This window comes from Ptychodera flava, chromosome 7 (genome assembly GCF_041260155.1).
Source record: "Ptychodera flava strain L36383 chromosome 7, AS_Pfla_20210202, whole genome shotgun sequence".
Taxonomy (NCBI): Eukaryota; Metazoa; Hemichordata; class Enteropneusta; family Ptychoderidae; genus Ptychodera; species Ptychodera flava.
The window spans coordinates 155169-170553 of record NC_091934.1 but is presented as its reverse complement, the minus strand read 5'-3'; the positions used below and the strand labels follow the sequence as shown (position 1 = coordinate 170553).

The window sequence follows — 15385 nt, the reverse complement described above, 5'->3', positions numbered from 1 at the left end:
TAATTTTCTTCCATTTTTGGTCAAAAAATCTTCTTCTCTGAAACCACAAGTCCGATTGATTTGAAACTTGGTATGGAAGTGCATAGGAGTGACCTTTCCCAAATTTGGGCAAATCGTGGTGAAATTTGCATATTTTTAGTTTACACGTCCATAGACTCCCATGTATAAGGCAGATCTCCATAGACTCTCATGTATAAGGCCACGAAAAATAAAAATTTAGTTTCTCATCGTATTCATATTGCAAAAAGGATGCAGTAACACAATTTTTAGTCCCCACGGATGAAGTCCTGTGGGCTTATAGATTGGGTCATGTCCGTCTGTTCGTCCGTCCGTGAGTCCGTCCGTTCGCGCAGATATCGCAGATATTTTGACAAAATGTCATGTGACCTTGATGACCTTTGATCTCAAATATACATATTTGTCCATAACTCAGTAACCACAAGTGCTACCACCCTTCATATATGGTATGATGGGACGCCTTATGATGCCACATATTGTACCTCATTAATTTTGCACATATCTAATTTTGAGCGAGCCAATAGAGCTAGAGGTCTGATTTTTGGTATATAGGGATAACTTAGCAATACAATTTTTTTGACAAAATGTCACGTGGTGACCTTTGACCTCAAATATACATATTTGTCTATAACTCAGTAACCACAAGTGCTACAGCCTTCATGTATGGTATGATGGGACACCTTATGACGCCACATATTGTACCTCATTAATTATGTGCATATCTAATTTTGAGCGAGCCAATAGAGCTAATTTTTGGTATATAGGGATAACTTAGCAATACAGTTTTTTTGACAAAATGTCACGTGACCTCGGTGACCTTTGACCTCAAATATACATATTTTTCCATAACTCAGGAACCACGAGTGCTACACCCTTCATATTTGGTATGATTGGACACCTTATGACACCACATACTGTACCTCAATGATTATGCACATATGTCATTCTGAGCAAGCCAATAGAGCTGGATGTCTGATTTTTGGTATATAGGGATAACTATAGGAGAGAAATTTTTTGACCAAATGTCATGTGACCTCGATGACCTTTTACCTAAAATATATGTCTATATCAATAACAAGATGCTTCGCAAAACCCTACTGAATGAATGTTTGTGAAAGAGATAACTGGAAATGCATGATATGATGCTTGTACTGTCGGGAATAGTCAGATCTGACCGTCGTCAGTCTAGTGAAGAAATGACACCGCAGCATCTCACATTCAAAATCCATACCTGCCCTGTGAAGCTGAAGTGAGTATGAGGATGACGCCAATTTTACACTCGCAAGTGTTTATCTCGCCTGAAATACACACAGCAAGTTGATTACAAAGTTGTACATTCCCAAAAAGGCAATTACATGTAGGGTAAACTATCTTACAGAATCGGTTTGGAGACCATGACGTGATTGAGCCTCTCCATGTTTTTTTCAGTTATTAGTTATTTTGTAATATACAGAAAGAGTTCGGGATTGATATCTCTCAATCCCTTCCATATTATACTATCATTTGTCCGAAAATGAAAATAAGGAAGGTCGGGAAGAAATGATCAAATAAATAAAATTATGATTAGATTTAGGTGGGTGAGATTCTTGAATCTCCAGTTGAATACATGATGTTGTAGCTGAGGGACAGCTTCAAATGGGGTCAATACGGCTTGCTGATTTTCACCTTGGTTATCTTATTTCAAACTGTAGCTCACAACATGGTATTCACAGCTACACGTAATCATACTAAAATGTCACCTTGACTTTCATTCATTCATTCTGCATCAGTTTTGTGAAAAGCATAACCAAGCAATAAATAATGTTTATTAGGGGCCCAAGCCTACCGGCTGGGCCCCTATTGGTTTTACTGGAGTTCAATATTCTTCTTCTTCTTCCTCATCTTCTTCTTCTACTGTCCCTTTTTTTGTCACTCTTGATCTCAGAAACCGCATGACAGAAACTTTTCAAACTTGCAGTGCTAATAGCTACTTATGGGTTCTCGTGCATATTATCCTTAAAATTTTGATTAGTCATGTGACCTGGCGGCCATATTGGATTTTCCAAAAAACTAAAAATGGCTTTTCTTGCTGACCTAGGGGTCAAGTCAGTTTGAAATTTTTTATATAGCAAGCATGACCTCAGGTCTTAACAATTAGCAAATAAAATCGCGTGCGGTCACGCGACCTTGGCTGCCATATTGGATTTTCGAAAAATACCAATTTAATCTTTAAAAATCTTCTTCTCCAGAACCAAAACACCGATTGAGCTGAAATTTTGCTCATGTCCTTAAAGTGTTATCTTTCAAGTTTGCCAAAGGCGTTTTGATCGGTCACGTGGTTGACCGTCATATTGGATTTTGAGAAAATCGTGATTTAATCTTTAAAAATCTTCTTCTCCAGAACCAACGCACCAATTCGACTGAAATTTGACATGTCACATCTTAAGTGTATTCTCTTTCAATTTTGCGAAAGGCGTTTTGATTGGTCACGTGGTTTGGCCGCCATATTGGATTTTGAGAAAATCGTGATTTAATCTTTAAAAATCTTCTTTTCCAGAACAAACACACAGATTTGACTGAAATTTGACATGTAATATCTTCAGTGTAATCTCTTTCAAGTTTGCTAAAGGCGTTTCGATCGGTCCCGTGGTTTGGCCGCCATATTGGATTTTGAGAAAATTGTGATTTAATCTTTAAAAATCTTTTTCTCCAGAACCAACGCACCAATTCGACTGAAATTTGACATGTAACATCTTAAGTGTGATCTCTTTCAAGTTTGCGAAAGGCGTTTTGATTGGTCACGTGGTTTGGCCGCCATATTGGATTTTGAGAAAATCGTGATTTAATCTTTAAAAATCTTCTTTTCCAGAACCAACTCACAGATTTGACTGAAATTTGACATGTAATATCTTAAGTGTAATCTCTTTCAAGTTTGCTAAAGGCGTTTCGATCGGTCACGTGGTTTGGCCGCCATATTGGATTTTGAGAAAATCGTGATTTAATCTTTAAAAATCTTTTTCTCCAGAACCAACGCACCAATTCGACTGAAATTTGACATGTAACATCTTAAGTGTGATCTCTTTCAAGTTTGCGAAAGGCGTTTTGATCGGTCACGTGGTTTGATCGCCATATTGGATTTTCCGTAAAATATTAAATTCCAAGTGAAACGTACAGTAACTATTAGATGATGTTCAAAATCCTACTTTTTCAAGCTCGAATTTTGCACATAATATCATTAGTGCAAGATTTTGCAACCATGTTAACCGCTTGGGCCCCGCCAACGCTGCATGCAGCTGTAATTTAATATTTATTTCTGGGCAACCCTAAAAATTCAAGTAGATGCCAAATTTATTTCACACTATATTTGTACACTTGGTATTTCTGGATACACTGGTATATTTCCTATATCAATGATATACATGTATAGCATTGAACAAAATTTCATCTACTGATTTTTGCCTGCATATTCATGTAGTATTTGAAATAAACAACCCTATGTGCTACACTGTTTTTTGGATATTGAAGGTGTCATAATTTCTTTCGAAAGAGAGTAGAGGTACAATAGCCAAAGAAAAGTGACTTGTGAGTTGAAGAATTAATTATGCAGATGTTAAAGTATGAGTCATTGCTAAAGGAACGATTAAAGTGTTGTATTTATGACCTGAAAATACCGGTATACAGACGTGTTGAAAATTATAACTATCAACAAACAACAGTACAAATAGTTATCCTGGATTTCATGGAAATGTGTCAGGACTTTCCCTCATTCAATCTTTGTCTCATCATCATGCTATTTATTGTGAGTTAAAGTTGCCATTTATATAACGTTTAATGTTGAAAAATGATCAATTCATTAAAATGTTCGTTGTCTGCTCGCAAAGTGATTCTTTTTCACCGTGGAGTGGGGAGACAAAACGTTGTGGGACGCCACACGGTTTGATTGACAATCTTATGAGATGAAAGTTGCAATTTGTGAACCACTCACAGACCTTATTGTTGATGAACTTCCCCCCACGTGGTATAAAATTGATACAATATTCGGAAAGGACCAATCATTGCGCAAGTTTTAGAGAAGACAATCAACCCGAGGGATACGGGAGGGCTTTATTTTTAAAATATCATCAAATGATAGTTTGGATTTAGGCCTATTTTATAAACATCCTGAAGGAAAGTCATTCATTGATGCCAAGTCCCAACTTTGAACAAAGCGAGAGCCCGGCCCGGGGATGTTTTAGTACGATCACCCTGCCTCGAGCCTCTACAATATTTACCCAGAGACCGGCGTTGGCGTTGATAGATCATACCATGTAAAGTTTTCTTACTACTATCTCGCATTACTTTTTTGCGGATATTTTGTAAATCACACATTTCCAATCGCGTAAATAATAAGCTTAGGCTCCATGTACAAAGAATACACCAAGGAACGGACTACGTCGCATCAGAACATTGTCACGTCCTTTCGTGTGATGATCGACCTCAGCGCAGCCACTCCATCCCGGTGTCAGCCCCGGCCAGACTGGATGTGTTTAATCACGGCAATTTGACAGCAATGCTTGAAAAGAAATACACTACATCCCTACTCATTGTAAAACTTTCTCTTTCTGACATTATTATCCAAACATCCTTTCACAAACTCCTCACTTTGCGCGATATGCACATATATACGTTTTCCCAGGCCAGGAGATATGGCGCGCCTTTCATCGGCTTGTAACATACACAGGACTTCGTTGACCTCATTGTACGTCTGGGCGACCGAATGGGCGACGCGCGCGAAATCGAAATGTCTTTTAAAAATTGGAAGTTTTGAATAGTTCATGTTGTTTGAATGTTATAATTTTTAAAAGCTCATGGCTCCTATCATATTCCTATCCATTGATCTAAATCTACGCCTCTTTTACGAGCGTATACCGTTTTGGTCACACCATGGCATAGACCCTCGAGCTAGACGAACGTTCATGTTTGTTTGCACAGGCAAAACATGGTCGGGGGTGCGACTCCGCGGCTTGTGCGGAGTGTTCATTTGATGTCGCTAATTCACATTAAATCAAACCCATTCACAATTTTAAAGACGAGACGAGTAAACAAAGGTATGGCTGGAGTAAATTAACATGTTTCGGGACATTATACGCGTAAAGATACTTGAAATTAGGGGTTTTCGTCTGTGCTGAATTTGTTCCGTTAGAACATAGGGTAAGCGACGGGGGTCACGTATAGCGGTCGGGCGCACTTACAAGCAAAAAGTCGGTCGCGAGCTCCCCACCGGAGAAGGGATATTATAATTATTAATTGCAAACACGGAGATAATTTAAGCAAACAAATTAAATCAGGTGAATGTCAGAATAATCCGCAAGAAACTTACCAAAATGTACCTCATTATTGTGTTTGTTTATATTTGCCTTTGTTATAATTTCTCGCGCGGGGGCACCGTCAATTGTTAGGGTAAGCGAAAGTACACGGGATTTTGCGAGAGATTTTGAAAAATCGCATTTTTTATCAAAATTATGAATTTTTATCAACATATTACTGTACCACCGTGTTCCTGAATGAGAAGAGAACGTGTGGCCACAAAACAGGGTCTCTTTATGATCTGTGCTTGGAGAACGGGATGAAAAAAAGATCCGGGCGTAAATAGGTCAACCTGAATTCTTTTTACTATATAGTAGTAAATAAGTAACCACAAGTGCTATGTCCTTTGTATTTAGTAAGATGGGAGACCTTATGACAACACACGCTTTACCTCATTAATTATGTACACATCTAATTCTGGGCAAGCGAATAGAGCTAGAGATCTGATTTTTTGGCATATAGGGATTAATTAGCAATATAATTTTTTTTTCAAAATGTCATGTGACCTTGATGACCTTTGACCTTGATTATACATATATATTCATATCTCAGTAACCACAAGTTGTATACCCTCCAATTTTGATAGGATATTAGACCTTAAGATGTCACATCTTGTACCTCATTTATAATGCGCATATGTATTTCTTGGCTTGCCAATACTGCTAGAGGTCTGATCTTTTTTCCCGATTTAGAACCATAACTTAGACATGCCTCATGTGTTTCAAATTGGGAACAACGACATAGACCTATGTGCCCATAGATCTCAACATATACACTCCAGTGATACTTCTTAATGACCACATTTTCCTGCCCCATCAAGACTAATACTCCTATTACAAGTGGGGCCTATGTCATTGTAAATGACTTGTTGAGTTAATGGTTGTATCACAGCATTCGATATATCTAATTCTGTATTTTTTCCATTTTATATTCTGAATAAATACATTAAACATATTTCACTGTCTCCAGTACATTACCTTTAAAGTATTTTCACTTCATGCACTTTATCCCTTTCACACATGTTCAAATATCTGACCAGAGAACAAACACTAAATAGTCCAGGATGGGAGCTACAGTGTCATTGACGCTATTTTTGGGACAATGTTTCCCAATTTTGGTCAAAAATTAAGTTTCTCCCAAAGTTGGATTTCTTTGAAATTAAATATGCTTGATCCTAGGGTTGACTTGTGTCAGATTTGTTAAAATTGTGTTTTTTTCGGCAATTTTTTCACATTTTAGGTCAAAAAGTGATTTTCTCTGAATTAACTATTCTGATTACTTTGAAACTTAGAGTGCATGTACATAGGGGCAATCTTAGCTGAGTGTCTTCATATTGTTGTGAATTTTTGGGCAATTTTTCCCATTTTTGGTCCAAAAAATCATTTTCTCTGAAACTGCTTATCTTATTGCTTTGAAACTTGGTATGAGTGTTCCAAGGGATAAACTTTGTTGTGTATGTTCAAATTGTGACAAAACATGGAATATTGTATTTTTGTGACAAGGTTTGCAGTTTTTGGTCAAAAAAATGCCAAATATTCATTAATTCTCTTGTCAAGTTGCAAAAAACTTCAGAATTGCTTCACATGACATGTTTTTATTTGGTGTTTAAGTGCATTTTAAACTGTAAATGGGAATTGGTTCGAATGAAGTTATCATTGGCAGAAAGTATGCAAATAAAATATGATGAGCAGCAAAAGAGTAAACTTTGTGAAAATGTCAGTGAGTTAGAATTATACATGTTGGTGATATTTTTACAGAAACACAACCAACCTCCAAGCCAATAATGTTGTTTTCTTATGTAATTTCATGCAAGATGACATCTTCACTTTGGCACACTTTTCATTTAATGTCAAAATATAATATTCTTCCAAAACGCTGGTGTAAAATGTAGTTTTCTAAAGTTATTGAAACGTGCCTGAGGATGATTTAACCCTTTTCCTGCCAAGTGTGTATTTCACCATCAGCTCAAGTTTGTTAAAACTATAGTGAAGCACAATGTGTCCCATTTGGTTAATTAAGTCCCCGCAAGCGGGGACTTTATGGGTTAGGTCATGTCCGTCCCGGCGTCCTTCTGTCCGTGCACCTGTCATCAACGATTTCTGTGGCATCTGTGAAGCGATCGTTTTGTAACTGGGCATAAATATAGTACCATATGGTCTCTTGATGCACAGTCCTTATTATCTCAAAATAATTCAATTTAGTCACCAAAATTACTCTTGATGTCTTTTATTCAGACTTTTTTTCTCTGAATCCGAATCTGAAGCCAATGTTTGGATCATGTAAATACACTGATGACGTAAATCACCGGACTGTACGATTATTTATGGGGGAGACGCTAGCAAAGGTTGTAGTCGATTCCAAAAGGTATTTCGCAGGACTGGTGACGGTTTCGGTTGGTCAGTTTTAGTAGTTTTAGGCGTCAAGCGTTGTCTGTCGTGATGAACGAGAGCCACAGAAAGCTTTCGTAATTTGCAAAAAATGTCATCTTGTCAGTTTTAAACGTCATCGTTGACAAGCACTACGGTTGTTTATGCGGGCTCCCGTAAAATAATGGTATGGTCAGACGATTTGAATCGCTGGTGATCACATGCCTCACAGCTGATCAGCTTTATGTCGCCCTACTATTGATTGTGCCCAACGCACATATAGATGCTCAAATGATTCTGTATGTCTTGAGCGTAAAGGACATTTTACCCTATGTATTCGTGACAGATGAAAAGGTAGGTGTATTTTCATGTGCAACTTTGCTAACAGAGTGATTTTGGACGCGTTAACGTGTGATGGGTGAGTGCATGGAGGTGCAACTTTGCTAACAATAACAGAGTGATTTTAGACGCGTGTGATGGGTGAGTGCATGGAGGTAGCTACCTCTAGAGTGTAACTACATGTTCCGAAAACCATTTCGTTTAGTGTTATGTCGTCTTCAAATTTCCTGATCTAATTCATTTGTTAACGTGCAAAAAAAAGAAACGAGCAAACAAAACAATCAATTTGACGTTTAATGCATACTCGACTCGGAAACAAATCCATGGCATTGTTTTCACATGGAGGTATAAACGAGACCTAGTTTGCTCATACGAAGATTTTATCGGTATGATTTGATTTTCTAGAGTGCACTATTTTTTCTAATGTAATCGCCTTTTCCCGATATTCCTTTACGAATTGTGAGTCATTTCATGGTGGTAGCAGCAGGAGTTTCGTTCAAGTTTAACTGTCTGGTTTGGTATGTCTCCTGCCCGTAGTAGGCACGTAGTGTGCCGTGGATGGGAACGTTTTAGGCGGGCTCTGCGTGAGAAACAGCGTGCTTGACATGTCAATGACTGTTGGTTTTGATTGATTGAAATTTGTGATTGTTTGATGACATTGGATCAGTACACATGCAGAGATATTTACCAGTATTTCATCCCGTGATTTGTCAGCATACGTGTCATGTACTACTCGATGCAGTTTCCGTTTGCGGAAAATTTTGCGTACTTGCGTAATTACACGCAACGAAATAATTTTGAATGCATATTGAGCCGGTCATTGCGTACGGCATACGTTACTAAATTGGCTGCTTTATCTTGCAAAAATATACAAAAGCCCACTTCAAAAGGGGCACTGATAGGCACCTTCTGTTCTCCGTGTATTTTGAATAAGACTGAATCACTCTAAACTACGCGACCAGCTTCTGATAAAATGTAACAATATTGTGTCAGCAGCAAGAACCGATATACTAATCCATGGAGGTAGTACTACTCCTACTACCTCCATGACTAATCCGTCGATCACGCGTCACAGTGAACACGTGCTGTGAAATGTGGCTGTTTGACAAAGTTATCTGTTTGGGATCAGACGGTCCGTCATGACGGGACGAAAAAATGAAGGCGGCGTTCGACGTCGACTGCATTGGCCACGAATGATGCCGTCCGCAAAGTAATGCAGTACCGAAAAACCATCATTAATATTCAACTTTTTTCGCTACTCGGAAGTTGAAAGAACGGCTAGTACGGGATCGAAATAAAATACTCGAGAAAGAACGTCGACTTTCAAAGTCTGAAGGAGCCATGCTCTGCCCGATGGCTATCCCTTGGTGGAGCGTAACGGTGCGAAGGCCCGCGCTGTTTTTGGAGTTTGGTGATGAATGCCGCAAATAACAACGTTGCAGACGGCTTGCTGAAGCAAACAATATTCGTTCGTATAGCCATGACATGCATGTTGATGATGCCGATCATTGACCAATGTAATTTTGTCTTTCATAGTCAGGATGCAAACCTTTCGATAATACAACCAATGATACAGTCGACCATCGCAGAATTACGGACAGTGTTAGATGTAAAGGAATCATGAACGCAACCTTTCGATAATACAACAAATGATACAGTCGACCATCGCAGATTACGGACAGTGTTAGATGTAAAGGAATCATGAACGCGAGTTCAGAGAAGAAATCGAAGCCAACCACACGACCTGACGTATGCTAATGAGAGCTGCGTCATCCGCTTTGCCTCACAGTTGCGAGTGGAGTGATACGTACGGGCCGCCGCGTACTATGCATATAATAATTGGAAGTTGGGAAACGGAATGGCCGTTTTACGTAATGTATGTGATTATGGCTCTGTCGAGTTCTGAGACGTGAAGGTACATTACACCAACTTTTACTTGAGACTTCCAACTGTGTGGTTAAGTTGCCGCTCATCTGTGTTGATGTATCAACTTCGTTCGGTGTCTCTCGGCTGTCTGTTTTGTACAAGCATTCTAGTGAGTCTGCAGTGTTTTGTTGGTGTTTTTTTTTTCTACACAGGATGTGTGTGTTTCGCAGTGGGACAAGCGTTGTGACAGGGAGGACGGCGCGCTTGGAATTAAAATCCTGAAATCGGCTCTATATACAAGACAGTGAAACAAAAATTACACATTACTATACATTAAACGCAAACCACCAATCTATGGACGCGGACGATGTGTACGTGTGGAATTGCTTTCCCTTTACTATATTTATACAGGGTCATAGCACTATCGATTCACCAGTGTCTCGCCATATATTCCAAACAAAATAACTACAATGATCCTGTTATTCACCATATCGTAATATAAAACAACTTTGGTAGAGCAGATGTGAAGTAGCCTTCATTTCCTATATGAGTTCGAACCCGATTGAAACCACCGGGCCATATTTATGCCTCAAACGAGCGATCAAAACAAGAGAGGTCATCATGGGGTCGATCGGAAAAAAATTAGCCAATCACAGCGCGGCTGGTCTGACCGCGCCCACAGCTGTAGAAGGAAAGTGTTCGATCACGTCAAAAAACACGGAAATCGCACCCAAAACCGACAGAAGGTCGTTTTTGACGCAAAGAGGCTTGTAGGTATGAATTCTAAGATGTATTGGAGGCCATCGATGCTGGTTTAGTATATAGTTGAGGCTTATTGTGAGGGAAATCGGCCTCCAAACTCGGCGAGGGGTGCGTAAAATGGCGATTCCGTTTCCCAACTTCCAATTATTATATGCATAGTACGCGGCGGCCGGTACGTATCACTCCACTCGCAACTGTGCTTTGCCTGTGCAAACTCGCGTCGACGCTTCATCGCGCCGAACATTTGATACAGCGAACGGAGGAGCGATTTCCTGCCAACTGTACTACATGTACTAATATCCTATTGTGTCTTGACAAAGTCATAAATGCAAGTAAATACCCAGAGATTGACAATGAACTCCGTGACTACGGTATCGAGGCACTTGAAACTTCATCGATCATCTTGGATCAGACTACGTAAACCGTGAGCACTCACGGCAACGCGTTTAGAAACGACTTCAGACAAGTTTACGCTGAGAACTCGGAGTCATGTCGTTTGCTAATTCAAGAATATGAGGAATAGTTTCCTGCAGTTCGACAATTGACATGTATTGCAGTAGTAATTCCTGTATCCTTGGCTGCATGCGAAAAGGGCTTCAGCAGGCTTTGCTTTCATTGTGTTTTCCGAAGTGTAAGGTCACGTCCTTTTGACAATGGAGGACATGATTTGCAACTGTGCATTTTTTATGTCAAAATGATGCAAAGCTGTCGACCAAAAGACGTTTTAACATTTCCGGCCGTAAAATCACTAGATTCCTCTAAATGTTGTTCAAACCGTTTTCATATCTGCTAAAAATGCTTTTCGTTTCCCATTGTAATCTGAACACTTGATGATGCACAATCATTTAGACAGCAGCATGGGGAATTCCCCTGTTAGTAGCCATCTTTGAGTATTTTACATCTGAGGCTGTGACATTGTTCATCATTCACAATATCGTGATCATCAGATGAATTATTTTCATATCATCTTCCCATATATAGAATGAATTTACACAGTAATCACAAAATTTATGTTTCAATGTTTTAGTTTTTACTGATCCTCAAAAATATTGACATTTACATTGCAGTCTTGACCATGGACATGCCATGTCCATTGCCATTGCACAGTACAATAATTTACTCTGAATTCTGGCTGATTTGTATCTGTGGTTGGCTTTCTTGTAACTTTTTCTGTTTTCAATACCAACAAGAATTTCAAACATAGAAACGATTATTTAGTGTTATCGATGAGGGGTAGTATGACAAAGAAGAGTCAAAGCTTCCAAGTGACGATTAAATTACTGTAGAAATCACACTTTGAAGGTACTATACTTTGCAGGTACTATACTTTGAGAAAGCAAGTAAATGACCAACTGAGGTGCCAGTCCCCTTTGAAAACTTGGCATGTTAATTTCTTTTGTTATGACAATTGAAAAAAATCAACATCTATATTTGACAAGCAGGTGCTTCATCTCCCTGTTTTTACTTCTAAGTATTCTGTATTGTTGGTCACACAATTTGTTGAACAGTTTACAGAATTCCTATCTCCTCTGTCAATAATGCACTAGTTTTAAAGTCATTGAAAATGGGAAATGAGAAAACAGTATCTTAAAAGTATGATCTCAGAATTCATGTAAATACGGTACAATTTTCTGTACACATACAAAATACCTCTGCCTTCAGTTATGAATCAGCGTAAATCATGGGATATTTCTTAGATCTGTGCATTGTAATAATCCATTATCAACCCAAGGATGAATTTAGGAGAACGCCATATATTTATTTTCTGGCTCTGCCATTATAGCATGATGAACAACAATATTCATCTCTTGAAATTTTGCAAGACTCTAAAGTTTGCTAGAATTTTAAGACCAGAGACAGACATTTATTTACCAAACTGAAATTGTCAACACAATGTCATGATTTACAAACAAAATTTATTTTCAAATAGTTTAAATTTTCTAATGTCTCTTTTCTCCCTTTTATTTTTTGCAGGCTCCTGTGATCGCTAACTGGTCTGGCTTGACATACACACAAACATCATATAACGCATACAGTCTACAGCACACTCACCACTACAAATACACGGCTCAAAGCGTGAGTTCCTCCCTTGATTTGGGATAAGAGTGAGACTTGGCAAACGCACCAAGTCAGTCACTGGCTAGATAAGGCCAAAACCAAGAAGTCAAAACGAAAGCTTAAAAGGAATTAAAGAGTAACACATATAAGGAGTCCCTAACAAGATATATAAAGAGTCAAAACAAGGAGTTATATAACTTACTTGTTGAACATAAGTTGCTGACTGATTACTACAAACCCCTTAATATGTTCTTAAATCTGTCGGAGTCTCTTCTCTACTTTCACTCAACTTCAAAATAGATTAGAATATTGTAAACACTGATATCAGACATTATCCGGCAAATTGCCGTTTCGCCACGGCACCAAATAGCGCCATTGGCGATGAGACAACTCGATGTCTAATCACTGCACCACTAACGTCACCTGCTCGATTCATCATACATGGAAAGTTACAACTACCACACATAATTTGGTTATCTTATTTTTACAGTTTCTCACAGAAATCCCCATTTCATTTCAGTCTTTCACCGCGCGCCGCTCTACAGCTGTATCGGTCGCTACCGCTGTCCATTGCCTATCAACAGACCATTGTTAACATTTCCTTACAGACGCAATAAAATCATCCACCCCCAGCGGCAGCGCCCCCAAGCGGTGAAATGATGTAAAAATGAAACAATCAAGACATTTCAGAAATCGCCTAATGATACTCAGAATTCAACATTAACACAATTATCAGTAGTTTACAGCTACTAAACATTCCAAACAATGTAAACAGCGGGGACTGTGTGATCTTTCGATGACTTGTTTTAACAAAAATGGTTTTGGCTCCATATCACTTTTCACCGAGTTGGTTGACGGGGAATTGATACTATCTGGTAGGGAAAGGGTTAATAATGTGAAAATTTCTATGAAATTTGCAAGTGTGAATTTCGTAGACAATTATGCCACTTTTTGGTCGCAACGTATTTTTTTGTAAAATGCCTCAGCCTGACTGCTTTCTTTTTTGTGCTACTGATGATCAATTTTAACAATTTTGCACAATACTTTCTTACCAGTAGTGATGAAAGTCAAGATATATCTGTTTCAGTTACATATTATTTTAGGTGCCATGGACTGGTTCAGTTCAAAAAAATCTTTTTCATTGAACTTCGCTGGTGTTCATCAGTAACCACTCTGTACATTTTTGCATGTCCCGCAATGGTGTTTTACAGTATTTTCTTTCTGGTGGCTTTGGATGAATCCATCAACTTCATGTTCATAATTATCTGTGGCGGTGCAACCACAGTGGTAACTGATCTATCCCTTCCTCCTTTTAGTGAGGTTGTGTAATGTCATCCACAATTATGATTGACAACGGAATCCTTTGTTTGCAAAATTATGCAAAAATAATCGATAAACCACACAACAGTGATTTTAATATATTCAAGCGCTGTCTAATGACGAAGAAAAATCGTTGTTTCATTGTTTAAATACATGGTTTTCATTTAAATGTTTTGTTGATTCGAATACCTCCTGGTTTCCTTACAGCAAATCCTATGGCAATGTACTGATACTTGATGGAGTAATCCAGTGTACGGAGAGAGATGAATATTCGTACCAAGAGATGATAACGTTTCTGCCTCTGAACAGTCATCCAAATCCCAAAAATGTATGTATGTTCTATGTTCTGTGTACATCACGTGGATGTTTGAGCAATCAAGTCATTCTCATGAATAAAGATTTGGATTTTTGTCTGGACTGATGTCATGCTTAAACATCAACATGTGTGTATATAATGTCAACTTGTCAAAACTGAGTGGTTGACTTTATCAACCAGTTTGTTGTACTCTTTATAAAGTACCATCCCTGAAAATTATAATTGAATAGTGACTAAAATAGATGAGTAACAATTACTCTGGATCTTCCATGGAATAGGCATACCCACAGGACCCTGTGATATCAGTGTTATTTGTGATTTTTTCAATACCCATATTAAAATATTTTAGATAACGTGCAAGTTTGGAAAAACCTAGAGGCTGCCAATGGGCAGTTAGAAGGCACGGTCCAAGTAATGAGTTCAATTGTTTATTGAAACCGTAGAGAGGAATTGATATTTTTAGCCTTTACTTCAAATTGCAACGCCTACCCCAATAATTACAGACAAGTAGGCATTTAGTTACACTTGGGACTATCATTACAACTGATTAGAGTTGCTTGGTAAATATAATACAGGAAACATTTTTTTGGATGTCTGTTGCGCACTGTGCTGAGCAATTGCGAGCAACTGGGAATGCGTTCAGCATTTCGCTAAGTGCACAGAACGAAATTTTAACCCGTGGAGTGAAGGGTGTAGAAATTGTAGGGCAGAAGCATAATTTCACTCAAATGCACGGTTTGGATTGACCACATTTAACTTCCTTAAGTAGTGAATGTTTAGATGTATTCTCTTTGTTAAAAATTTAAAATCATCTCTCCTTTTTCCCCTCTTTTAAGTAAAGGTGTTTTGAGGTCAAAGGTCAAATAGCGTCCTATAACGCCTTAAGTTATTGTTATCCGTGTCAAAGTTATTGGACTCTACGTCCTCTTATACCAAAACTTATTGTACGACGAAACTCCGTAGGTTACAGTAGGTGTATGATAATTGTCAGTAGAGATGTGTACATTTGTTATGC

The 15385-nt window shown here is 38.4% G+C and overlaps 1 protein-coding gene across 2 annotated transcripts in view; it reads left to right on the top strand.

The window, feature by feature from the left end:
* LOC139136540 (spermidine synthase-like) overlaps positions 1–15385 on the top strand; it is a 126471-nt gene that overhangs the window by 42691 nt on the left and 68395 nt on the right. For both annotated transcript variants that reach the window (XM_070704264.1, XM_070704263.1), the window contains exon 3: positions 14262–14382. In XM_070704264.1, the coding sequence (XP_070560365.1) occupies positions 14262–14382 (121 nt within the window). The remainder of the gene's footprint in view (positions 1–14261; positions 14383–15385) is intronic.